The 26,950-nt window shown below is 42.6% G+C and overlaps 1 protein-coding gene across 15 annotated transcripts in view; it reads left to right on the forward strand.

Moving 5' to 3' along the window:
* Positions 1-24,984, forward strand: part of foxp2 (forkhead box P2) — a 121,770-nt gene extending 96,786 nt beyond the window's left edge. For 7 of the 15 annotated variants that reach the window (XM_029760868.1, XM_029760873.1, XM_029760878.1 and 4 more), the window contains 9 exons: positions 3,718-3,805; positions 5,383-5,466; positions 9,072-9,282; positions 9,864-9,967; positions 10,105-10,206; positions 12,958-13,079; positions 13,358-13,433; positions 14,893-15,218; positions 21,164-24,984. In XM_029760868.1, the coding sequence (XP_029616728.1) occupies positions 3,718-3,805; positions 5,383-5,466; positions 9,072-9,282; positions 9,864-9,967; positions 10,105-10,206; positions 12,958-13,079; positions 13,358-13,433; positions 14,893-15,218; positions 21,164-21,308 (1,258 nt within the window). In that variant the 3' untranslated portion in view covers positions 21,309-24,984. The remainder of the gene's footprint in view (positions 1-3,717; positions 3,806-5,382; positions 5,467-9,071; positions 9,283-9,863; positions 9,968-10,104; positions 10,207-12,957; positions 13,080-13,357; positions 13,434-14,892; positions 15,219-21,163) is intronic. The other 8 variants (XM_029760876.1, XM_029760877.1, XM_029760883.1 and 5 more) reach the window with 4 other exon arrangements.
* The last annotated feature ends 1,966 nt before the right edge of the window (positions 24,985-26,950 follow it).

The following is a 26,950-nucleotide window of genomic DNA, read 5'->3' on the forward strand; positions in this document are numbered from 1 at the left end:
TACCGTTTGATTATCATCTCCAATTAAACATCCTTCAGCCCGTCAGCCCATATATATATATTCATACCCACCATCCAAACCTCCAGCATGCCCCGACCGCCAACCCCTCAGAGCAGGGTCTCCCTAAATCGATGCACCTCGCCGTCTACACAGACAATTTATCTGCCTCCTCACTTAACTCTTCCCCTCTCCCCCTCCGACGCCATGTCCCCCTCTTCCCCCTTACCCAGCAGGCAGTAGCATCAGAGAGAGAAATGGCAAGCGGAGAGAGAGAGAGAGAGAGAGAGAGAGAGAGACGTTAACCTGACCGCGAGTGTCTCTAACCGTTGCTTAATTAAACCCACAAGGCAGTAAGAAGCCCCCGGATAGGCCCCCTTAGCGCTACTCTGCCAGACGTCTGGCTGGGTGTGACAAGACCTTTAAAACTGAGGGCATTACATTAGTTATGCATATGCTGCTGTCTGGTCTGGTGTGGGTCTGCAATGTGTGTTTGTGTTACTCTGCGCCATGCTAGACAGTCAGGGAGGATGGAGGCCCCGGCCTAGCTAGCATGAAGGGTCTGGGTCGACGAAGCTGTGATAGGACACATGGACAATTAGGCACACCATACTGTATGTGTGCTTGAAGGTATATTAGCAGGCTCTTAGAACTCTCAGTGTATAACTTCTGTATATTGTGTATATATTTGTCTTAGTGGTCAGTGAGGATACAAAATGGACAACGTAATATGATACTCCATAGGAATAACTATCCCAAAGTGTATAACAGCCACTTCTCATAAACTAGGAACCTTTGCTTTGTTTTTGTCTAGAAAACCCTGCTATACACAACACACAACTGTATTAGTGTGGCCTCTCTGTCCCTGAATCCCTCCATCTGTCAATCTCCCCAGCTCTCCCTCTTTCTTTCTGCCTTCCTGTGCTATTGGGCCCATCACATTGGTTATTCCCCTCTCAAAACAAAAATCAATATGCCTGTAAAGTGACCCATAAATTATGTGGTGGCTCCAGAAATGTTTGTTCAGAGCTGTCTTTGTGAAGGCGTCCGGCCTCTCTTCCCTCGCTCACCTCTCTGTTTGAACTGCTCTGAGTCTGACTGGGCCCGGCTCATTAGGGGATATTCTGGTGACGATGACGGATAACCTGTCTCTCTCGCTTTCTCTTTCTCTTTCTCTCTCTCTCTCTCTCTCTCTCTCTCTCTCTCTCTCTCTCTCTCTCTCTCTCTCTTTCTCTATCCCTCCTTCTCTTTCTATTGCTTGTTGTCTCTCACTCACTCTCTGTCTCTCACTCTTTCTGTATCTCTCGCGCTGTCAGTCTCTCTCCCTCACACCATCTCTCTCTTTCTTTCTCTCTCTCTTTCTGTCTCTCTATGTCTCACTCGCTCTCTCTCTCTCTCTTACACTCTCTCTCTATTTCCCTCTTTCTTATTAATGCATAATAGCAGCGCTTGCCATTTGAATATTTCATATGCAGGCCGTAATCTGTTTGTAATCGGCTTGCTAACTGGCCAGCGGGAGAAGAAGAGGAAGACAAAAAAAGGGATCATTTGAAGAAAAAGAATGGTTGGAGGAATATCGAGACGCCTTCTGCAGCTAATTCACAACCTCCCCCCTCCAACAGGAGAGAGAAAAAAAAAACACAGGATGCTTGTCTGTCGATGAGAGGGAAACTTAATAAAGATTTTTTATTTTTTTTGTATTTGGTAATGAAGGATCTTCAGGGATAGTGGGCCAGCCCACTTGGTGCTTTTGAAGTAGCTGTAATTTATGACACACGCCATACATCAAGTGCATAAGATAGCATTATGAGCATTGAAATGAAAAGGGTATTTGCAGCATTAGTTCCCTCTTCCTGCGAGGGACGTGATTAAATGATTAATGAAATGCCCCTTTGCATGCGCATTCTGAAACAGCAATTAGACACGGGCTGGAGAAACCCACCAGTCCAGCCTCTCCCCCTCCTTTCAATGCTATCTCATTCCTGATTTATAATGGAACATATCTGAGCATTAGACCTGAAATGGTTACAAAAGCATAAAACAGGAATGAAATTGGAATGGTTTTAAATGTGCCCGGCCATAATTGAAAGGTACTGGGCTATTGTGATTACAAACTAAGGCAGTGATTGGCAAACTAAGGCAGGCTGGTGAATAAGTTCGTATTGTTTAGCATTTTGCTGTTAAACAGTAAATAGAAAAAGACTATAAAATATAATATATGGTGGAACTTGTGTGTGTGTGTGTGTGTGTGTGGTGTGCGTGTGTGTGTCAGAGAGAGCGATTTAAGCTCCCACTAATGCACTGGAGGCAGTGCTGTAAATGATCATTGAAGGGTCTGCAAGCTAACCTATAATTACAGGAAAGAAAGTGGCAGCTCTGGCATTTCATAACCATGTCTTCTCAAAGCCCGCTTTGTGAGTTTGTCACCAATGATAATTCAGATAGAGGCTCATTACCGAACATCACAACACTTTAAAAAACCTTTTTCGCCTTTGTAGCGCGGTGCAGGGAATAAAGGTCTATTTTAATGGTGAGGTTCTTTTGTGTCCTGCAGACAAAATCCAATCAAGACGAACCGTCATCAACTGTTATGGCTGTCTGCTTTTTTAAAAATATATTCTAATGAAGGAGATACATTTAATAAGTCTGCCGCTGAATAAATGCCCACTTTGGAAAGGGAGCATTTTTTTTTAAACGTTACTCAACGTTAAATTGCCTTTATTGTTTTCTGTAAATGAATTGGAGACAAACCCATTGTGCCAGAACCAGCGTCTTTTATCCTCTATAGACTAGTGCTCTGGGTAGTCACTGACTCCCATCCACACTACAGAGGCCCTATTGTCATGGAAGATATGCTGCTGGAGTCATATTGGAGATGCTTTCACTGTTTTATATCAGAACAACATGCACTAGTATTACATAGAATTTCAGAATGATGTTGACAACAACAACAACATCATAATAATAATAATAATTTATGATAATACATCATTTAATAAATAATCACAATAAATTATCACATTTTTGCATTTTAATAATTTATATTAAAATGCCTAATTTTGTGAATTTGTATGCATATAACATCATTAACGACTTCTCCCTCCCTCCCCCTCTCTCTCTCTCTCTCTCTCTCTCTCTCTCTCTCCCTGTCTCTCTCTCTCCCTGTCGCTGTCCCTGTCTCTCTCCCTGTCTCTCTCCACCTACTATCTCTTCTCTTCACTGTCTCTCTCCTGCTCTCTCCCTGTCTCTCTCCATTTTCTATCTCCTGTCTTATATCCCTCCTCCCTCCCTACTTCCCTCTCCTCTCTCCTCTCTCTCTCTCTCTCTCTTCTCTCTCTCCCTGTCTCTCTCCGGTCTCTCTCCTGTTCTCTCTCCCTCCTCCCTCCCTCTCTCTCTCTCTCTCTCTCTCTCTCTCTCTCTCTCTCTCTCTCTCTCTCTCTCTCCCTGTCTCTCTCTCTCCCTGTCTCTCTCTCTCCCTGTCTCTCTCCCTGTCTCCCTCCCTCCCTCTCTCTCTCTCCCTCTCTCTCTCTCCCTGTCGCTCTCTCTCTCTCTCTCCCTGTCTCCCTCCCTCCCTCCCTCTCTCTCTCTCTCTCTCTCTCCCTCTCTCCCTGTCGCTCTCTCTCTCTCTCTCTCTCCCTGTCTCTCTCCCTCTCTCTCCCTCTCTCTCTCCCCGTCTCTCCCACTCTCTCTCCCTGTCTCTCTCTCTCTCCCTGTCTCCAGGCACCTTAACACTGAGCATGCTCTAGACGACAGGAGCACGGCCCAGTGTCGAGTCCAGATGCAGGTGGTACAGCAGCTAGAGATACAGGCACGGCTCTTTTAGCATTATTACTTTGTCATTGATTTCTAATTATTTTCTACCTGCCTGTTTGTGTGGCCGACTAGACCAAAATGCAGCACGCTAAGAGGTGGACACAAGCACACCTAACAGAAGCTTATATACCGAGACCTAAACAAAGGAATCCTTGGGCCCGCACCAAACCCATTGTGACTGTTTTAATTGAATTAAGAATGTGCTTATTTTCTCTCCTTTCCAATTAATAACGGAGTGCATCTCTCCCCTTTCCCTGCATGTTAATTAAATGCACTTTGCACCTGAAGAAATGTTCTGAAGAAGGGAACTATTTTTAGTAGGTGGAGCGTGACCTTATTAGCGTGTCACGCTGCCGAGATAATGAGTCCGGTGATTGAACGACATTATTACTCAGCATCCACGCCATTCCCACATTGCACTGGATTTACACCCCAGCTGTCTATTTTCTGTACTGGATTTACACTGTGGTACTGACGGTCAGGCCTGCTTTTGGGCCCGGGGTAGCATGGACAAACAGACATGCTCTTCCAGTTCCAAGTTCCCACACACTCTCTCCCTCTCTCTCGCTCTCACACACTAAGCTGGCTTGATGCTGGTCTGAATGCTGCCCATGCGTTCCTTTTTAAAGTTTTTTTCCACTCCGATAAACATTTAGTATTTATGTTGTTGGGGTTTAGGAGGGTCTTAGAACAACAACAAAAAAGAATAATTCTTGTTTATATGTAAAAGAAAACGGAAAAAGTATTGGGTTTTTCTTTCTTTTCTTTTTTTTTTTGCTGACACCCAAAGCCACCGAACCTCGTGTTTACAGTGTGACCAATTACCAGTCGGCGTGTGCTGTTTTATGTCCTTCCTCTCCTCCTTTTTTCCCTTCACTCCATCCCTGAGAGCCGTCACTGGTAATGAGGCCCAGTTCAGTCTAGTCCAGTGTTGCTGGATGCTGCTGCCTCTGTCTTGGAGTTGTAGCTAGCGCAGGAGGAGTGGAGTTCGGTCTGTTCACACTGCCTGGTCCCTGTCACTCCCAGTGAGTTAGATTGATGATAGCAGATCGCAGGGCCACTAACTGGACCTCCAAGGGAACAGGGGGGAGCGTGGAGGCGGGCCTGGCGGGCACTCTGTTTGGAGGACCCCTTCACCTCTTGGCTGCTGTTGGCTAGGGTCCATCTCTCTAACAGTGTCCACAGGACTTTGAGGAGGCACTCAGGACCCTCTAATTTAGAGCCTGAGTAGCTTGTTGCTGTCAAAGCATCCGTGACCTAAATTCTGCTATTGACAAAAAGATGAAGCGCTATTTGTTTTCCCTGACCTCTTCGCACTAACTCCCCCTTGCCCGACACCACCACCAGCAGCAGAAATATTTTGTCTCTTCTCTTCTCCTCTTCCTCTCCTCCGCTGGTTTGGTTTAAGCCTGTGTCTTCAAGGCAGACTTAGCTAGGAGCCCCAGACTGGGCATATGCAGGATTCATTACAAGAGAGACAAGCTCGATAACAAGATGTATTACTGTTGCAGTCTGGGGAAAATCGCTCATTTCTAAAACAGTTTTATTTTCTCTCCCTCTCTCCGCTAACAGCTTTCTAAAGAACGTGAGCGTCTTCAGGCGATGATGGCCCACTTGCACATGCGGCCCTCGGAGCCCAAGCCATCTCCAAAACCTGTGAGTGCATATTGCTCTATATACAGTAAACAGGGTTTGGCTGAATGAGCCCCAGCAGATGAAATGAAACAGTTTAACCGTCAGCAGTTAAAATGGATGGAGGGATAGAGGGATGATAGTGGGGTGGAAAGGCAATACGAGGTTAAACATCTCCCATCAGATACAGCTCAGTCCATGACAGAGAGGACAATAGAGCCAGGCGTGCGTTAAATCACAGGCTTGAGTCCTTTGCCAAAATGCTGGGGCCATTTCATTGTGATAGATATAATGGTCAAAACAACCTGTTAGCAACGCAATAGCTGCTTAGCGCCACAGTCCAAAGCAGCACTTCAAGTCGAGTGAGAGAAATGAGAAGATGTTTCATTTGGACAACAAACACCTCAACTGATAGCTGTACTGGTAAAGATGATGAGCAATGAAATAGCCCAGTAATAAGTATGCAATAAAATGGGCCTCAAATGGATACAAAATCCTACAAATATGGGCAAAAATTGCCTAAAATCTATTTGACACTATTTCACTTTAATATATATTTGCATTGAATATGGATACCCTCACAATGCAAATATATTTAATTATACACACAATTTTAAATATTACATTTGCAAAAACAATACATAATATTTGTTAGTATTATTTACCTAAATTTTAAAGCAGTTAAAAAACAAATGAGAGTAGAAACATTGTTAGTATGTTGCTGCTGCTTAGTAAGTGCCTAATTTCAATGGGATAATGTTCCTGCTCATCACCTCCCATCGTATAAAGTAGAATCACAAGATGGAATAATTATCCTGCAAACCCGTCAGGAATCGTCTGCTTTCCTCCAATTTATTATTCAATCATTTTTCCCCCCCCTTTTTTTTTTTTTTTTTCAAAACTCCAGCAGCTTTGTTACATCTAGTCTAATAAAGAATGTTCAGGACTGTAATCCAAGACTGCATATGAATGAATAATGTTAATGAAGTATTGCATTACATAAACCGCACATGAAAGAACTGCTAATTGCATTTGATGGTGGGTAATTCATACAGAGATCCTTAAATGAACAAACTCTCTCCAGCTTCAGTTTAAGGCTCCCCCCTTTGGAGAACTAGAGAGGAGCATAGTTATACTGTAGATTTTGGCATGTGAAAATGACTACATGTGTATAATACGTGTTATATGTGAAAAAATGCATAGTTCCACCGCAATAGGAGGGGTAATAGATATCATCATAGCATGGGTTTACAGCCCGAACATGGCTGGGGTTGAAACAGCCCACATATCTGATAAATATTAATACTGTGAATTTATTGCCGGCTGCTGAAATGAGTCTTGTTGGTTCATCACTGCAACCCTTAACAGCTATCAGTAGCCCAACACAAGGTGTTCCTCGCGCTGGGCGCACTGTCTATTATATGACCCCATTTACTCTCTGAATGGCACTTCATTAAATGTTACCTTTTGGCCATGCCATGGATGGATGAAAATCAAAGTTACCAAGGCTGCAGGTCCCTGAATAATGAGTTTTTTTTCTCTCTCTCTCCCAGACCCAACCTTGAATATATATATTCAGATGAGCAGAGAGGTGGCAAAGTGCTCATCCCTGCCTCTCATTCACTCTCCCTCTCAGTTAGGGCTTTAATAAATTCCATTTTGCAAATACTAGGATTGTATGCCTGCAAACATGTTACGCTTGTTGCCGTACCTGGTGGGGGGAGAGGAGGGGGAAAAAAAGAAGGGGGAATCTTAACACTATAAATATACATGTGATTACACACACACACACACACACACACACACACACACACACACTTGATAGGATTTATTATGGAGTGCATTTTTGCTGTGTTTGACAGCGTATCCAAACCCTTTGTGGGTCCCTGTGTTGAACATGCAACACATAATGACTGTTCACAGTGTAGCTGGGGTTGTGTGTGTGTGCGCGCGCGCGCGCGCGCGTGTCTCTGATGCTGTGAATGAATGGGGGATTAAGTAGGAACACACTTTAAAGACCTGGTTGGTTTGGTGCCTTGACCTGTTATGAATTATATGGAGATTTCTGTATTATACACATCCAAGAGAGTGTTTTGTAAGCTGTTATACATTTTCCTTTTCAATTGTCATGCTAGTTTACTTTCAGTACTGTGTTCTACAGTGATATTTTTCCCCTTTAAAAAAAATCAGCTGATGTGCATGTTTTTGAAACTTAAACTCGTCAGTCTTAGATTCATTCCTCCTTCCACTGTGCAGTAGAGTAAACTTGTACTAAGGCCACAGCTAGGCTATGCAGTAACTCTGCAGTCCTATGGAAAGTTCTTCTCTCTTCTGACTAGTTTGAGTTGATGTAATACATAACGATATATGTCGCTTAGCAGAGGCTTCTATCCAAAGCGGCTTTGCAGCCATATATTTTTTTTACGGGTGTTCCCGGGAATCAAACCCACTATCCTGCCGTTGCAAGCACCATTCTCTACCAACTGAGATACTGAGGTCAGTACAGGCCACACTGTCATCTCAGCCCAGACAGTCCCTCCCAGTATCAGCTCATTAGCTTTAAGTGGTGCTATAATGATCAGCTGAAAACCATAGATGCACCATAGTCTTTCCAACCTGGCATCTCATTGCATTTATCAACACATGCTGTCGCAAATTATTGTTGAGGCCTCTCGTTCTCTCTCTCTCTCTCTCTTACAACCCTGCTCCCCTTTCAAAGTGATCTCCGTAGACTTTTAATTCACAACGTTCACAAGCATTCCACTCGCCCCATTTGCAATTAAGCCAATTTGGTTTGAATATGTAATGATGTCATTTCCATTCCACCTAAATTAGCACAGAGACGCAAAGGTCAGGGTGGAAATTTCCACTCGGTTGGTTGGAACCCCTACAATCACATCACATGAGCCCAAGTAAAAAATAAATACAAAAAAAGAGGGAGAAAAGCCCTGTGGATTAGTGATGGGTTTCAGTTAGCATTAGCGGCGCGGTAAAGTGACACTCTCTGGTCGGGTTTCAAAGAGGAAAGAAGCCGCGGCCCCCAGGCGCATCGCTTTTGTTTTGTATCCAGGAAAGGTCAGGGTTGCCTGTGCTGTGGCCCGGCCAGCTGTAGCCATCTGTAGCCAGGTGGTGGAGGTGGCTGTCTCTGGCTCTCTCCCTACCACAGTTTAGTACACACTACATAGTGAGTTGTCTCTATGTGGGCTAGAGATGGCGTTTGGGATAACACGGAGGGCTGATCATGAGATCATCTTTAACAGCGTGCTCGAATAAGAATTCTTATGATACAATTGTATCCTTTAATTAGTGGAGATTGGCTGCTTCCTCCAACGCAGCTTATTAGTGGAACCGCAGCTGTAGAACTGTAGAGCGAATCCATTCTCATTTGTCAGAGAGACCCTTCTAATGTAAAACCGTCTTTCTTTCTCCCTCCCACTCTCCTGGCTCTACTTCCTTCTTCTCGCCCTCAATCATATTTCTCTCTGTCTTTCTCTCCCTCGCTCTCTTTCCCATGTTCTCTCTTCCTCCCCCCCTTTCTCTCTCTCCCTCTTTCACTCCACCCTGTCTCACCCTCCTTCACTCCCTCTCCTTCCTTTCCTCGCTCCCTCACTCCTTTCCTCCTTACTCAGCTGAACTTGGTATCGAGCGTCACCATGTCGAAGAACCTGCTGTCGGTGTCCCCTCCGAACGTACCTCAGACCCCCACCACGCCCAGCGCCCCCGTGACACCCATGTCCCAGGTGCCCCAGGTGCCCTCCCTGCTCAGCGCCGCCAACGTCCCCAGCATGGGCGCCATGCGCAGACGTCACTCCGACAAGTACTCCATGCAACTGTCTTCAGGTAAGAACCTCTACACTAAGCCCAGTCACCTAGAGTTATGATCATTAATAAAGTTGGGTTCATTGAATTTAGTTGAATACTGTGTTGGACTTTCAATGCATTGTCACTAATAGTTGTTGTTGTATAACAGCACAGTGTTTATTCCAATATGGAATGTTAGATTTAAAAGGGGGAAAAAAGCCTCTGTATAATCAATCTATATGTAAATACACCAGAACTTTTTCTGAGCGTAATTATAACATGAATGTTAATTAAGTTCGAACGTTAAGATGTTCTATGTATTAAGCTCTTTGCATCTGTCTTTGATGTTTATATTTACTCTGGTATTTAGTATAAAATATGCATGAATGATTAATGTTCATACAAAATATCTACATTGATCTAATTTCATATGGATGCGTTAGTGTTTAAGAATTCTCATGAGAGAGATTAATATAAATTATATTTTGTTAGACATGGAAAATGCTGATTTGATATGTGCTGCCCTCCCTCTTCTCTTCTCTTTCTCTCCTGCTTTTAATTTGATGAAACCCTGAACTAATTCCAATACCTTGAGGAATAAAATTTACCAATTATTTCAGGTGGTGACACAGTATTTATTTTTCCAGAGATCGCCCCAAACTATGAGTTTTATAAGAATGCCGATGTCAGACCGCCATTTACTTATGCAACCCTCATAAGGCAGGTGAGTGGGAGAAAAAAAATGAATTAACTTTGCCTGATTAGATTTAAATTAATTGCTGCTTGAATCACAGGCAGCTCTGAGAGTGTGTGTCATGCTGCCTAGTTAGTAAACCATTATTTGATGTCATCTCATTTCAGGGTATCATGGAGTCGGGCGACATGCAGTTAACGCTTAATGAAATCTACAGCTGGTTCACGCGCACATTCGCTTACTTCAGACGCAACGCAGCTACTTGGAAGGTACCTACCCTGAACCTACTCTTACAGCCTTAGAGTACACTACTTCCTCATTTAGAGACATCTCTTTGTGCCATACCTGCAGTAAGAAAAGCTTGGAGGAACATTTATTTACTTGACACACACAGATTAGCATCCCACTCCCCTCTCTTTAACCTGACCTCTTGAATAGAGTGAATTTTTCCAACCTCTTTCTCTCAGATGACAAGTGAAAGAATAATTCTGCCTCTGATATCGTTTTCTAATTTGGTGCAGTGGGGAGGAGTGGGGCCTGGCACGCTAATTACAATACAGCCACTCAATCATCAGCACCTTTTGTTACCATGCACCATATTACTTCTCCTCCTGTCCCTCCCCTCACTCTCTATCTATCTCGCTTTCCTCTTTTCTCTATCTTTCTCTCCTCTCTCTCTTCCTCTCTCTCCCTCTCCATCCCTCCTCCCACACCCACCCAGCCTCTCTTGCATATCATTGGTTAATTAGTCTGAAAGATGGCTGTTTGCCTAGGGAGGCTGGGGCTGTGGCAGGGGGTTTTGTGTTTAGTGTCTGGCCCGTGTGCTCCTATACACACACCATAGCTCATAGTGGCGGGCTGGTGGCCGCGTGTCCGACTGAGGGGTTATGGCCGTTCAGCCGGAACTAAAGGAGACCCAAAGTGAGAATTAGCCTGTCAGGGAGAGAACACACTTCATTTACCAGGACAAAAGGACTCATTTGTATCTATGTCCTATACAACTTTCATTGCCTGCCTCTCCAACACAGTTCAAAATCTCTTCTTGATGCATCTGTTTTTTGGGGGGAAATGTGTGTGTGTTGCTGATAAGTATATTCCCTCCCTCTACCCCAACACTACATGTATCAGTGTTTTATTCTCACCCACCTTAAGCATAATTCGTTAGCCAGTAAGAGCCAGTGGCCATTGTGGATACTCAGGACAAGGAGAGGATGGGGGGGGGGGGGGATCAGGGTACATCCACCTCTCATCAGCATGCAAAGCATATCAGAGCACTAGGTTTAGCAAAGTGAATTAATTTGGATTTGGGATGCAAATGATGTCGGCGTGTGATTACTGATCCACAAGGGTGTGCTGCAAAAGACTCCGGACTCTTCCGGATTGTCACACAGTCCTGTGTGTTTTTTTTTTTACTTGTTTAGTCAATTGTTTTATCACTAACTGGTCATTAACCAGCACACACATTACACACTCTCTCTCTCTCTCTCTCTCTCTCTCTCTCTCTCTCTCTCTCTGACACACACACTTTATTTTTTTCGTGGCCCGGTCATGATATAGAGAAGTGGGCACAATGGGCATTAGAAATAGCTCAGTCCCTCTCTCTTTCACAATAACCTAGGTGATATATTTACATTTTGAGCTCCCACATTTCTTTTGTAAGGCGTTAGAGGGATGATCTGTGACGGGCTTGTCGTTTGATTAACTGAGAGAACTTTAAAAAAAAAAGAAGAGAAAAAAAAGAAATGAAAGGTGATTTAATATTTGAGCTTGGTCTCATCAGCTCTGAGACTGGAGGATCTCCGCCTCCACTCCGCTCCTCACTCCCCAGCAGCTTATTAGATCTAACTGTATAGCATGCATAATAAAACTGCTCATTTTCTCATTAATATTAAAATGATCATATTCACAAGCCATGGGCATTAAGATCAATCAAATCCTGGGATTTTCAGGTCAGATGCGAAGATCTGCTTATGGGCTGTTTTTTTCCCTTTTCTTTAGAGAATCTCTTTTCTTAAAGGGAAAAAACGGTATACCTCGTTGGGAAAATGAATGCACGTGAAAGCGGCGATATTAAAGAAAAAGTTATTATTTGTAGGCTTTTTGATGCATGTTTTGATTATGATTTATCTGGAATGTTGGGGAAGAATATTGTATTTCTTTTGTTGATTTTCTTTTTTTGTATATGTTTCATGTTTGCGTATACATGCAGTAATGCATACGTGTGTTAACGCATGCATATCGCAGGTCATTTTGATAGCAGCACTTTGCTTTAAGGATATGTGACAATATTACAACAAAAAGGTGTCGAGATCTGATCATTCGTTTGACTCCATGCACAGACTATTTCGATATAGTAGACATCTGGGTCTTCCCTGTGGCTCAGTTGGTAGAGCATGGTGTGTGCAACGCCAGGGTTGTGGGTTCGATTGCCACGGGGGGGCAGAAAGAAAAAAAAACATGTATGAAATGTATGCATTCACTACTGTAAGTCGCTCTGGATAAGAGCATCTGCTAAATGACTAAAATGTAAAATGTAATCCTTGTCAGCCAACTCCAAAACCACCTCACACCAACCCTCCTCCTCCTCTTATCCTCGACACCTCATATTATCACCGGGTTAGCGGTTAGCCACCGGATGGGAAGGGCCTCAAATCTGTGATACTGTCATCTTCTTAAGATACTGCCATTAAGACTAGAGCAGAGGGTTGAGGCCTGCTGCTGCTTGCTACTGACATCACCATTATCACCACAGCATTACCACTTCTGTCACCAAAAGCCATTCGCTATGCTGATTACCTCCTTTCAGCCTACTTACTCTGATTGATATGTACTGTGTGTGACTTGTAAGTGCATTCGTACTCGCTCACTTTTACTAATTAAATCAATGGTGCGTGAACGTTAAGAATTAAAAAAAAAAAATCTATTTCCCTTCGTTTCTTTCCTTCCTTAGGTGGATAATAAAAAAGAGGGAAAAAAATGGACTCTTTCCATGACCTTTCTCTCCTTGTTTCCATCTGTAGAACGCCGTTCGCCACAACCTCAGTCTGCACAAGTGCTTTGTGCGTGTGGAGAACGTGAAGGGGGCCGTGTGGACGGTGGATGAGATGGAGTACCAGAAACGCAGGTCTCAGAAGATAACAGGGTACGTTAGAGCAGAACTGTCACTCTAACTCCCCACCTAGTCCTAGGGCCTGTACCGTATTACCACTAATAATCAGCCATTTAAATATCACTGTAGTACAGTATATGGTTTCTGTTCAAGGGCTGCCGTTCATTCTAAAGTGATTTAATGTCACAGCTATTAGGAGAAATAGGTATTTTACAATGATGTTAGATATCTATTTTTTTTATGTTTGAATATGCCATTTTGTAAAAATAAGAATGTTTATTTCAAACTGTTTTGTGTATTTGTGTTTCCTGGTGTAGAAGCCCGACGCTTGTGAAGAACCTTCCCTCCAGCCTGGGCTATGGAGCTGCTTTAAACGCCAGCTTACAGGTAAACACCCAGTATTAACCTGCGAGTGCTCTGTCAGATCCTGTACGCTAGACAAAATGTGACTTGATTCCCCTCCATTGTATTATGGGTACTATAGCCTACAGCTGTCTATGTGTGTGGTTTCTGTGTGGTTAAATGGAAGTAGTTCTTAAGACCTCCGCCTACTGTATTGCGTGTTCATAGTCAGCAAGGGAGATGCAGAAGAAAGTGGCTAAAGTTGAGTGGAGGGTCTCACTCTCCTCCATCTCTCTCCTTCTCTCTCCGTCTGTCTGGTTGAGATCAGTGAGAATGGAGGCCACCCTGTGGCTAGTGCAGGAACCAGCTCTTTCTCTCTCTCCAGCTTGAATACAGGCTCAGATTGATAGCAGCCGCAGCAAATGCAAATGCATTTGCATTAATATTTATCCAAGCTGTCATAAATGATTTGGCTTCATACTGTCGGGCCAGCCAGCAAGGTGCTCATAGCCAAAACGTACAATTTTAATCGCAAATATAACTTTAATGCGCAGGAGGCAAAAGTGTCAAGAGTTCTATCTTATTTTGGAGGTAAAGTTTTTTGTCTGTTTAATAGTCATCGAAAGCCAACATGGTGATAAATGTGACATCAAAAATCTTTCATTGTGTGGAGTTATATTGAGTCGAATAAACCATCAGTGAAAACTGTCCAGCGATGGTTGCCAACTATCCGATCATTAGTCATTTACAGCCTCTAGAAAGCATCCAGTAATTGTCTTAAAGGAAAACTCCACCCAAAACTTTACTAGTATTATCTGTATTTTGAAAGTGATATATCTTGAAATATGATTGCTGACATGCAAAACATTTTGGGGACAATATCAACAATGGACTATTGAAACAAATACGAAAAGATAGTTTTTGTGTGGAATTTTTTTTAAAGTGTGAGGTTTATCTCAATGATGGCCTATAATCTGAATACCCTTTTGTCTCTAACTTCCACCTCTCTCTCTCTCTCTCTCTCTCTCTCTTCCTCTATCTCTCGCTCCTCTCTCTCTCTCCTCTCTCTCTCTCTCTCATCTCTCTCTGTCTCTCTCTTCTCTCTCTCATGTCTCTCTCATCTCTCTCTCTCTCTCTCTCCTCTCTCTCTCATCTCTCTCTCCTCTCTCTCTCTCTCTCTCCTCTCTCTTCTCTCTCTCTCTCTCTCTCCTCCTCTCTCTCTCTCCTCGTCTCTCTCTCTCTCTCTCTCTCCCTCTCTCTCTCTCTCTCTCTTCCCTTTTCTCCCTTCGCTCACTCCCACCCCTTCTCTCTATCAACCTCCCCCTTTTCTCTCCCACTCTTTTCCTCCCTCTCTCCCCCCCTTCCTTCCTTCCTTCCTTCCTTCCTTCTTCCTTCCTTCCTTCCTTCCTTCCTTCCTTCCTTCCTTCCTTCCTTCCTTCCTCCCTCCCTTCCTTCCTCCCTCCCCCTCCCTCCCTCCCTCCCTCCCCTCCCTCTCCTCCCCCAGGCTGCGCTGGCTGAGACCTCCCTGCCTCTGCTGGGGAACCCTGGTCTGATGAACAGCAGTTCGTCTGGCTTGATGGGAGGCAGTCCTCCTGGTCTAATGGGCGGGAGCCCCCCTGGTATGCTCGGCGGTAGCCCCCATGGATTGATGGGTGGTAGCCCACATGGATTCATGGGCGGGAGCCCCCATGGGTTGATGGGTGGCAGCCCCCCAGGAATGATGGGTAGCAGCCCCCCAAGCCTGCTCCAGTCCGACTTGAATGGATCGCTGGATCACCTGGACACCAACGGCCACAGCAGCCCTGGAGGATACTCCCCACAGGCACACATGTAAGTAGCACTCAGTGGCTTCTCGTTGGTGGTGATGCACGCACACACACTTACGCATTAACGCCTGCACACACATCTACCTCAGTGTGTTCACTGTAACACAGAGGGAGAGTTGGTGACAGACCTCCCCCTCCGTTCCATGTACCAGATGATACAGTAGCAACAGTGGATCCCCACTCTCCCCATAGCTGTCTTTTGTTAGCATCGTAGCTTGTTAATAGTCTTTACTAGATTATAACATAGTGGGAGGTTTTTGGGGACTAATTTGATTTTAGTACTAAATTAACAGCGTATTTTGGCGGCTCAAAGAAATCTTCATTTCAACGACACATTATGCCACACCTGAGGTGAGCTTTACATACATGGCTGTCAGTTGTAACAGTTATAACCTATAAAAAGAAGATAATTACACATTCGGGTTGAATTACTCCAATGTCTGCATTGTAGGGGTTTAGATGTCATATTTTATTCAAGACCGTCCATATTAATATTTAGCAGCTAACTGTATCATTAATTACTTAAAAATCTTTGCCTTCTCTATCTTTTTTAATGGAGCCCAGAGAGAGAAAGAGGGCCATTAAAAATGTATGTCATGTGGATTTCAGGAATGTGTATGTTACAAATGTGCTCTCCCTCTAACCAGTGATGTCACACGTGTCACTGTAGTCCATGTTTACTTAGCCAAAGATAGGAAATGGATCACCAAGGGCGCTGTATGTGAAGCTACTACTTCCTCCATCCCCCACACACTTCCTCACCCCGCCCCCCCATTTGAAATCAATGATGCAAGCCCAGCCACAGTAGCTAACTTGCTAGCCATCTCTGGAGTAGCACCGGGAATTAAGCCAGTTCCGTATCGAAGAAGGGGACTGACTTTTCTGAGAGGAACTGGCCGAACCCATACATTAATTTGTTTGGATGTGTTTATTCCTTTCGGAAATGGGCCAGAGTGGGGGGGGGTTAAGTGGGGCATATCTGCAGTGCCAGACAGAATCCCTGTGTATCCACTCCCCCAGGCTGTTTAACTTTTAATAACGGACAGAACAGGAGACTCTCTCTCAGACGGCCTTGCCTCAGTGCGAGGGGGTGCTGTGGAGGCTGCCTCCACTACCGCTCTCCGCCTTTACACGGCCGCAACATCCTCAAAATGGAAGAAATGTGTTTTTATGAGTGGGTTCTCTGGGATGCACTTAATAATGAAGGGAGAGTAACACTAACTAAAGAGTACACGGCGTACCAGCCGGTCCTCAGGAGAGAGCAGGGAAACTTCAGAAACCAAGTGAATCGAACAATTAGACAAACCTTTTTCCCCCACTTCTGGAGGTTAATGCTATCAGCCAAACAGCGCCTCAGATAGCTCCAGGCATGTTACCATTTATGTGTGTGTGTGTCCCCTCAAGGGTATGCTTAAGAGGAAGAAAAGACTAAAAAAGACAGGAACTAGATGTGCTAGCTAGAATTACAGTATAGTAGGATGCTGCTTAAGGACTTCAGTAAAAACCGTTTCACTTTGAATAAAAGAGATTTAGACTTTCAAAAATGTACGCATATTGACCACAGTATCACATTGTAAAAGTTGTGAAAAAATTGACCCAAAATCCTTAGTTTTTTATGTTGCATTGTTATGTAAGGCCATAAAGTTGTTGTATGTACTGTATATCACTCCGCACTCCTTGATAACCGTAAATGATCCATGTTCAGATGCTATCATGTGTGTCACTCTGTCCTCTGATCGTCCCCCGCCCCTCGTTACCATACGACACATAGCTAATGATGTTATTTGCATCCCTGCCATGCCTCATACAGAGCGTGATTACCAGTGATCATAATCTGCCAGTGATGGTGATGAGTCTCTGTCCAAGATGCACTTATGAACCACACACACACACACACACAACACACACAACACACACACACACACACACACACACACACACACACACACGAACTTCACGCACACACACATAGCTGGTATTTATCAGACACAGAGCCTAGGCATTTAGTCCAGACTTCATAATGCCAGCTAGCCATTAACGTATAAATGACTCATCCAATGGTTCTCTAATACAGTGTAAAGCCACAACGAGGACTAATCATTTTTCTCCTTTCTTTTTTTCATTCTCCAACCACACAAGCATGTTAGTGGTTTATAATGAATACAAATGAAAGCTATGAGCTATGCCTGTGATGATGAGGAGAAAGGGTTGTGCTGCTGGGTGTCTAATGGCTGTATCACATCCGGCCGTGATTGGGAGTCCCATAGTGCGGCGCACAATTGGCCCAGCGTCGTCCGGGTTTGGCCGGGGTAGGCCGTTATTGTAAATAAAAATGTGTTCTTAATTGACTTGCCTAGTTAAATAAAGCTTACATTTTCATTTGTATTTTTTTATTTAAAAAATTGCTGTGCTACTGACCACCATCTGGTCCTGCCTCATTTGTCTCCCGTTAAGATGAATATCGTCAATGTAGCATGTTTGTTGTAACATGTTAAATACAAATGATTTATTACAAAGCTTGAGGGAGATCACCAAGGATTTCAATATACTTCAGAAAGTATTCACACCCCCTGACTTTTTCCACATTTTGTTGTGTTACCAGGAGGGATTAAAATTGATTTCATTGTCATTTCTTGTCAACGATCTACACAAATTACTCTGTAATGTCAAAGTGAAAGAATATTTTGCCTGTGCTTAGCTCTATTCCGTTTATTTTTATCCTAAAACACTCCCTAGTCCTTGCCGATGACAAGCATACCCATAACATGATGCAGCCACCACCATGCTTGAATATGAAGAGCGGTACTCAGTGATGTGTTGGATTTGCTCCAAACATAACGCTTTGTATTCAGGACATAAAGTTAATTTCTTTCCCACATTTTTTTCAGTTTTACTTTTGTGCCTTATTGCAAACAGGATGCATGTTTTGGAATATTGTTATTCTGTACAGGCTTCCTTCTTTTCACTCAGTCATTTAGGTTAGTATTGTGGAGTAATTACAATGTTGTTGATCCATCCTCAGTTTTCTCATGTCACAGGCATTAAACTATGTAACTGTTTTAAAGTCACCATTGGCCTCATGGTGAAATCCCTGAGCGGTTTCGTTCCTCTCCGACAACTAAGTTAGGAAGGACGCCTGTATCTTTGTAATGACTGGGTGTATTGTTACACCATCCAAAGTTTAATTAATAACTTCACCATGCTCAAAGGGATATTCAATGTCTGCTTTTTTTAATACCCATCTACCAATATCCCTTCTTTGAGGCATTGGAAAACCTCCCTGGTCTTTGTGGTTGAATCTGTGTTTGACATTCACTGCTCGACTGAGGGACCTTACAGATAATTGTATGTGTGGGGTACAAAGATGAACTAGCCATTCAAAAGCATGTTAAACACTATTATTGCACACAGAGTGAGTCCATGCAACTTATTGTGTGACTTGTTAAGCACATTTTTACTCCTGAACTTATTTAGGCTTACCATAAGAAAGGTGTTGACTCAAGACATTTCAGCTTTTTATTTGTATTTATTTTTTAATTCTAAAAACATTATTCCTCTTTGAAATGATGGGGTGTTGTGTGTAGGCCAATTTTAAATTCAGGCTGTAACACAACAAAATGTGGAAAAAGTTAAGGGGTGTGAATACTTTCTGATGGCACTGTATATGTTTTTTTTGTGTAAAAACATGAATTGGGAGAGATATCAAACACTTCATATCAAAACATATGTCTGTTGATTAGAGTGGTAGCTCTGAATATGAATATTGTTCATTGTTTTTATTTACGACGGCAAATTCAGTTCAATAAACGTGTTACCAGATAACTAGAAAGAGTGTATAGAAATGAATCCCCGAGAATCGTTCCATCCCCCTCTTGCCACCTGGAGGGGAGAGTTCTGTTTATTCTGGTTTCTCCTCTTGAGTGTGTGGGTTGAGAAGGAAACAGAAATATTCATCACACCGCCTAGCATCCTGGAAAGGCAAAGCTTCTCCTTCGAGCTACCACATCTGAATATGAATTTATTTTGCTATAAATATTAAAGTAATCTGTACCTTTTAAAATTATTTTCAAATTCAAAGTTCCTCCTGCCATTGATGAAGGCAACCCAGGAGATGGCTGCCAGACACATTCTAATACAGAGAGTACTTGATAAGGATTTTTCTTGCTCTCTCTCTCTGTCTCCTCTCTCTCTCTCTCTCTCTCTCTCTCTCTCTCTCTCTTTCTCTCTGTCTCCTCTCTCTCTCTCTGTCTCGTCTCTCTGTCTCTCTCTCTCTCTCTCTCTCTCTCCCCTCTTAGTCCACAGGGATTCCCTGATGCATCTGACGTGTCAAAAATAATTAGGTTTTGTCAGATTTATCATCGCACCACAAACCCTTTCCCTGAGTAGGGCCCCGGATCATGTTAAGCCTTGTTTGTGTGTGACAGCATTATTATTCTTGTTAGTAGCCACACACTTCTGCCCCATACTCTCTCTGTTGTTCAGGAGGGGAAACGTCCCCACTTCCCCACTCGGTCCGGTGTTTCAGTGTTTTCCCACTGCCTTTATTGACAGTGGCTAAAGATTTTCATCCATTTAGAGTTAAAAACGTGTATCATGTATGTCCGACTGAACTGCCGGGGCTGAAGCTGATTAATGGCGGAGACTAGCTGCAGGTTTTGCCTCTGGAGGAGCAACATGCACGCCCCTGCATATTAACGACGTACTGCGCTTTCTATTAACCAGATAAAAAAAAGCTTGACTCCCCTTGCTCCAGGGGACTAGAGGGGATGAGAAATTCTCCATTATTTAGTCTGCAGTGTGTTTTTATATATATATATATATATATATATATATATTTTATTTTTTTTTTTAAATTTTTTTTAAGTCAACCAGGTGTCATCAGTAAACTCTTGATGGCCAACCATGTCTGGGTATAAGCCATTTTGCAATTTTTGTCATAAAAATGTTGATGCAATTGCTTAGAGTGGAAGGGATGTTTCATGTTGAACTATCGTTTCACATATACTATGGTTGTTGTTACGTGCTGTTTAGCAACGTAATGCCAGCTTTGATTTATTTATGATAATTCAGGCTGATTTCAATTATTGCCATCAAAATGTTTTGTTTTCTCTGAAAAAGACATACTGTAGGTTTATTATATGGAATATCTTTGGGGGACCGAGTGGCGCAGCGGTCTAAGGCTGGCGTCACCACAGACCCGGGTACGATCCCGGGCTGTATCACAACCGGCCGCGATCGAGAGTCCCATAGGGCGGCGCGCAATTAACCCAGCGTCGTCCGGGTTAGGGGAGGGTTAGGCCGTCATTGTAAATAAGAATTTGTTCTTAACTGACTTGCCTAGTTAAATAAAGGTTAAATAAAATACAAATAAATATTGAGGATACATTCTGTAAAAGAGGGAGGCTATTTGAGTGATTAATTCATTTTATTTTTCTGGTTCACCCCCTGTTAATTGTGCTGAGGGGCTTCTCCCTCACGATCTTTCTAATTACCTTTAACAAATACCACCATGATAAAATATGTGACCAGGGTGAAGAGTTGATACCCTAGAGCCTTGTACGCAAACAACTCAGATATTCATAAGAGGATCTCTTTGACTTCACTGCCACTGTAGACCCCTGTCTGCAGCTCACTGACCAACCACCGGACAGGCAGAGAGACAGGTTTAGTTCAAAGCTGTGTGCTCAAACACCTTGGTAGTGCATGGGTGAAATACAGGTTTGTGGCACTCATTTTAATTTTAACCCAGCCTAACTTCTCACTTCAATCATAGTTTTTGTGTTTAATTGTATTGGAGTTCACACATTCACCACTGTATAGCAGTAGCTTCTACCTGGGTGGACTATGGGACTCAGGCACACTGGTGGAACTGTATCAATTTCCTACTCGGATATCATGTGTCTTTACATATAAAATAATTTACAACATATTTCATAAATTCCTTTCCAGGCAAGCGATCCACGTCAAGGAGGAGCCGTTGAACATGGACGACGATGACTGTCCGATGTCGCTGGTGACGACAGCCAACCACAGCCCAGAGCTAGACGACGACCGGGAGCTGGAGGAAGGCAACCTATCAGATGACCTGGAGTGACTACTGGAGTCCCTCCCACTACTACAGGCCCCTCCCTCCACCTCCGTCACACTGTCCTCCTACCTGTTTCCTCACAGGCTGTCCTAGAACCTGCTAGAACCAGAACCACTCCTCACCCAGAACCAAACAGAACCAACAGAACAGACCATAGCTGACTCTCCTCCCTCCCGACCCGCGGACTGGAGTATTTATTGAGCATGCATCCGGAAGACGAGGCCCAAAGGAACTCTTTGTTGCAGCCCTATGGGATCCCTGACTGAACATGACAGGCATGAGATGTCTGGTTTTTAAAACGACTTTCAGACCTGTTTCATTAAGATGGCTTGGCCACTACATACACACAGACACACACAGAGGCTCATGGACGGAAAACGACAAAAACACGAGTCTGGAAACCCGTTCTGTAGAAAGCTAACGGCCTCATATACTGCCAAAAAAAAGATGTTTAATTTTGTGAATATCAAAAAACCCTCACAGTAGTTGTTGATGTTAGAAACAATTGCTGGTTCAATTCAAACGTTGTTGCTCTGTCCATCATTTGCACAGGAGTAGTATCAGAAATTAGTGTCACTGCCTGTATGTTGCAAAAATTCTAAAAAAAAAACTGTATTTTCTTTTTTTTCTTCTTTTTGCGTTCTACTTTTTGTATTCTGATTTCTGGCACCACCAACTGTAAATGCCATTTCCTATTTCCCAACAGTAACAGAAGCACGGTATCAAGACTGTTGCAGCTGTCAAAAAAGTAGGCTTCCAGTCTGAACCTGTTTGTGATGAAAAGTAATTAACGTGACATTAAGTTTGAAAAAACGTAACTGTTTGTGTAAAGCACCAACCAATACGGGAAAGAAATGCATTTCTGCATTTTCTTCTGCTGTTCTCTTTTACCTCCTTGTTCTAAAGCTTTGTCTACCTGCAAACAGTCACAGGCAACAGCTAGAAACCAAAGCCAACACTATCAATGGCCAATAGCTTAGACAGAAGCCACCAGACTCTTTGGTCAGCCTTCTGTGACTTTAACTAGTACAAAGAGAAGCTTTCCGCAAACTACCTTCTAAATAACCTCTGGGATCGTTTCATTTAGCCCTGTACAAAGATGATTCAAGAAAAAAAATAGAAAAAAGATTTTGATGTGTAATTTGATAACTTGTAGTGTCCACTTGGAGTTTAGGGCGAGAGAGGAGAGGAGATGTGATATGTAACTACAGGCTATGTGATAGGGACTGGTAGAAAGCAGCTCTACTGTAAAAGTGGATCATGACCAAAATGAACATTTGCGTGTTCAATGGAAGTGCAGAAAATTGTGTTGTTGTGAAGATTGTTTTTGATTTTTGATTTCTTTGTTTTTGTTTTTGATTTTCCATTACCCATCATGTCATAGTTTTCTCTAATCTAGTGAATATGTAATGTTCAGTGGGACTGTCAAATATGTCATGTCTGATTTCCGTGCGGTTTGTTTAGAGCCGCGTTTAAAACCGAAACTGAAAACATAGTAACCAAACATTTAAAATATCTAGTAAAGCCAAATAAGTCATAATTTCAAGTTGATATGAAATGATGTGGCTTGGTTATCACGTAAAAGCAAATAATATAGCCATTGTAGAAGAGGGATATCAAAGGTGAAAAGAAGCCTTTTCTATGGGATATTTGCTTTATTCTATAGTTTAAATACTTCATTGTCTAATTCATAGCTTCTTAACTATATAGATACAGTCAGTGGTAGCATAGGAGAAGCTATCTTTAACTGCACTGCATTCTGTATAGGGTAGGAACCTTGTATATCACATTTGGGATTCTAGTGGCAGGAACAGAAGTTAGTGATTGTCAAAAAATATATATTTCATTTCTGTCAGATAAATGTCATGTAGAAAAGTGGATGGGGTTGCTTTAATGGTCATTTCCGTTTTCAGTCAAACCAAAGTTACACAAAATTCTGCCTCTGGTTATGGGATAGACACTCTAGAAATGACACACACACAAACCCTTTCAAAGGCACACACACACACACACACACACACACACACACACACACACACACACACACACACACACACACACACACACACACACACACACACACAGTCCTGTGTTTTTGGTCTGCCAGCTTTCCTGGTCCTTGTTATGGTAACCTTCAGATGCAGAAAAACAGATACTGTCAAATAACTGACTGAGTTGTATTGTATTTTAACTATCAGTGTGTGTCTGCTTTGTGCGTATGTATGGAAACATACTGTGCATATATGTTGTTTTCAAGTGTTGTGCCAAGCCAAAAAAGTTGGCTACTAGAGCTTAGCGCACTACTACATACATAACCAAACACACATGCATAACCAAACACACCTTACACACACAGTCATGCCAGTTCCACTTCAAGAGGGTGCTGGGCCCAGGAACAAAGCTTATCCCTTATGTACTTTGATGGAGTCAGCAAAATGACTTGAAGACAACATTCATAATAGTCTTATCACACCAAATATAAGGACACAGCGTCTTTCAACAAAAAAAAAAAAAAAGGATTCTCCCACTTAACCCCAAAAATGAAGGCTTTCTAAAAGGTTCTACCTCTGCACAACCAATTCAGAACAATTAAATGGCAGATTGCACGTCGAGTTATTAGAATGCCACAAGAGCTGTTACACTTTACTCAATGGACATGGCTCAACGGACAGTTTACATTCCCAACATCAGATACGGAAGAAGATTAGTATTGTAATAGGTTGTCCTCAAACATTTGTAGAATGATAATGTCAAAATACCTTTAAGGGAATATTGTGTTTTAAAATGCATGTCTAAAATAATTTGGTGGACTGGAAAACAATCATTAACAGATAAAAATAATATAAGAAATACAAATGATCAGGAGGATGACCTAAATGTAAGTACAATGCATAAGAATGCGTACCTCAACTATACTGTTTGGGAAGGAAAAAACTGTCAGCCACAGAATGCATATTACCTGTAGATTTTGCATGGGTTTTGTAAAAATAAAAATGTCTAAAATAGTTGCTTGCACATAATACCAGAAAGATCCCAGAACTGCAATCTGCTCCTCCACTAGATTTTAGGATTGTCTGGATTTTCTGGGATGATTTTGTCTGTATTTTGATAACTGTGCATACTATGTAAAAATGTTGGTGGACCCATAAAATTTACCAGACTTTTTTCTAAGCGAAGAAAAAAAAAATCTGTGTTTCTTTTCTGAATTTCATGATTTTTTACTGTTCTCTCATTGCTCGCTAAGAATAGCAAACCTGCTTTTTCTGCATCTGCTTTGCGTAGCTGTAAGGCTTAACCTAATGTGTGTATTTATTGCTTGTACCTCTGTGCATACTTTATGAAGCATTATGTCTGGCAGTTGAGTCATGTATACTTTCTACTACTATCATTCTCTAATAATTGGGAATATGATCCCCCTATGTATACAGTAAATTGGGACTGTAGCAAACACATATGTTTATGTAATTGGTGAATACATTTTATGTTTTTTGTTTTATTCCTTTATGATCGAGATTAACTCATTTTTGATACCTTCATTACCGTGTACTGTGTCCATGCGTTAAAGATTCTCTGACACTAGAAGGTCGTGGTTGAGAATTGTAACAGTCGTTATTATTTTCTGTATTCATGGCTTTTCACTGCTGACTAAAATAAAGGACCAAAACTAGGATTTGAAAAGCAACTGTCTACCTCCAACTTCAGGGAGTTCTTACTTTTTTTGTACACATATACATTTTATTCTACAAAGGCGCAACCATGAAACATCTAGCTGGCATTACGCTTTTAACGTTTCAGGACTGTGCTACTTCTGAGAATGAGAAGAGAGAAAAAAAACAATTCAATTTTAATGTGTATGTTACAAGGCTTTGTTCCAGATTCTAGCACCTAGAGTCTTGTTTAGAGGATGGGGACAAGCGGATTCATTGGCAGAGCCCTCTGGAGCCAACCCCCTGGACCAGTAATGGCTCAGGGGCCACGTGTTCAAGCCACCCTTTGATCAAGTACAACCATGGCCCAGTACACTATTAGGCCTGTAGTTACTGGAGAGTTTATCATAAGCCTTGACTGGGGGTAGTTTATCCAGGGAATAGCATACGGTAGGGATCAACAGAGACTCAGAAGAGAAAGGGCATATAACATGCTTTTTATAAATTGCTGTTTATGGTTATATTCCAATGTTGCATGTTCCTTCTAATTTTTTCAAACCAATCCTCGATGGAAATGTGTTGACTGATGCTATAGAATAAGGAACGGTATGGATGACAAACAGTGTATAGCTCAACTCATCCCAGCTAGGTTACACCTTGTCGGTCATGGAGAGCTCTTACTGACACGCTCATTGAGATTCACACTGAATACGCCATGACCAATAGGTCCCCATTAGCTCCTCTGTATTCTAAGGGCTCGTTCACGTTCCAAAGAGTGGCCAGGGACATTCTATCTGGGATGCTTTGAATCATGTCCGCTGGTCATTTAGTGACAACTCCAACCCGTATGTTATTTTCCTCTATGCGATGTCCCATGAGAAGTCAATTGGAGAACACACACATAGTCGACCCCCCCCCATGACAGCCTGAGCCGCAACCATGCCTGCTGTTATCTCCCTCAATGGCGTTCCAGAGCATTACCTCGCGAGCATTACCACACTCGTCTCTCGTGCTATTTATGCACTTGGAAGTGTCTGTGAATTCAAGCGAGGAGTTGCAACAAGGACGGGCCTGTGTACTTCACAACATCAGAGAGAGCACCCACATTAAAGTGTAAGGCAACGTTACAGACCCCTCTTTCAAAGACCATGAAATAATAATGTGTTGTGGTTAAGAGAGGTATCCGTGAGTCACACTGGCTGCTTTTCATAAAGTGGAGTTATTTACAGTGCGATGAATAAAAGAAAGGGGTGGCGGTGCAAACCTTTTCCACATGAACGCTGGGAAGAGAAGTCCCTTTTATATCCAGAGGAAAAGGGGAGAATTCTCTCTTAAATAGGTCAGAGTTAATTTCTAAACTCTTTTAGAAGGAGCGGTGCACTGGGTGAATGTAGCAACACCTTTAGAGTCACATACTGGAAGCGTATCTATTATAGAACTACAGTGCATTTCTGACTCAGAAATGCACATAAAAGCTGATGTAGTCTATATGGAGATTGTTTCATTCTCAGTGCTTTTATTTGTTAATATTCATCTTCTTTTAAAAAATAGATTAGAACAGTTAACATTGTTATTGAATTCAAAAGTTACTTGATCCTTTTAGTGCGTGCAGGATACTGACTTTATCCTTCAAGTGATAGTGTATCATTTGAGCTTCAGAATTAGGCCTAGCAAATGAACTCCATCCAGCTACATTTCATTTCATTTCTAACACTGACCAATTAGGTCAATTTAGGCCGTCTCCTCCTGGGACGTTGCAGTAAATATCTCCAGTCACACGTTTATTGATTGAGCGTCCGTCCGAGGACTCATCTCCCTCTCCTCCTCTCCTCCTCCTGGTCTGACAGTGTGTGTCAGCTCTCCAGAATACCCTCGCCCCCAGGCTGCAAAATTGCCTGCTAAATAGTCAGAGGCAATGGCGACGCTAATTGAGATCATCATTATTATAATTGCGGGCCCTGAAAAGCGCGTCTTAAATAATTTGCATTGCTCTCGAGTTGA

This window comes from Salmo trutta, chromosome 8, assembly GCF_901001165.1.
Source record: "Salmo trutta chromosome 8, fSalTru1.1, whole genome shotgun sequence".
NCBI lineage: Eukaryota > Metazoa > Chordata > Actinopteri > Salmoniformes > Salmonidae > Salmo > Salmo trutta.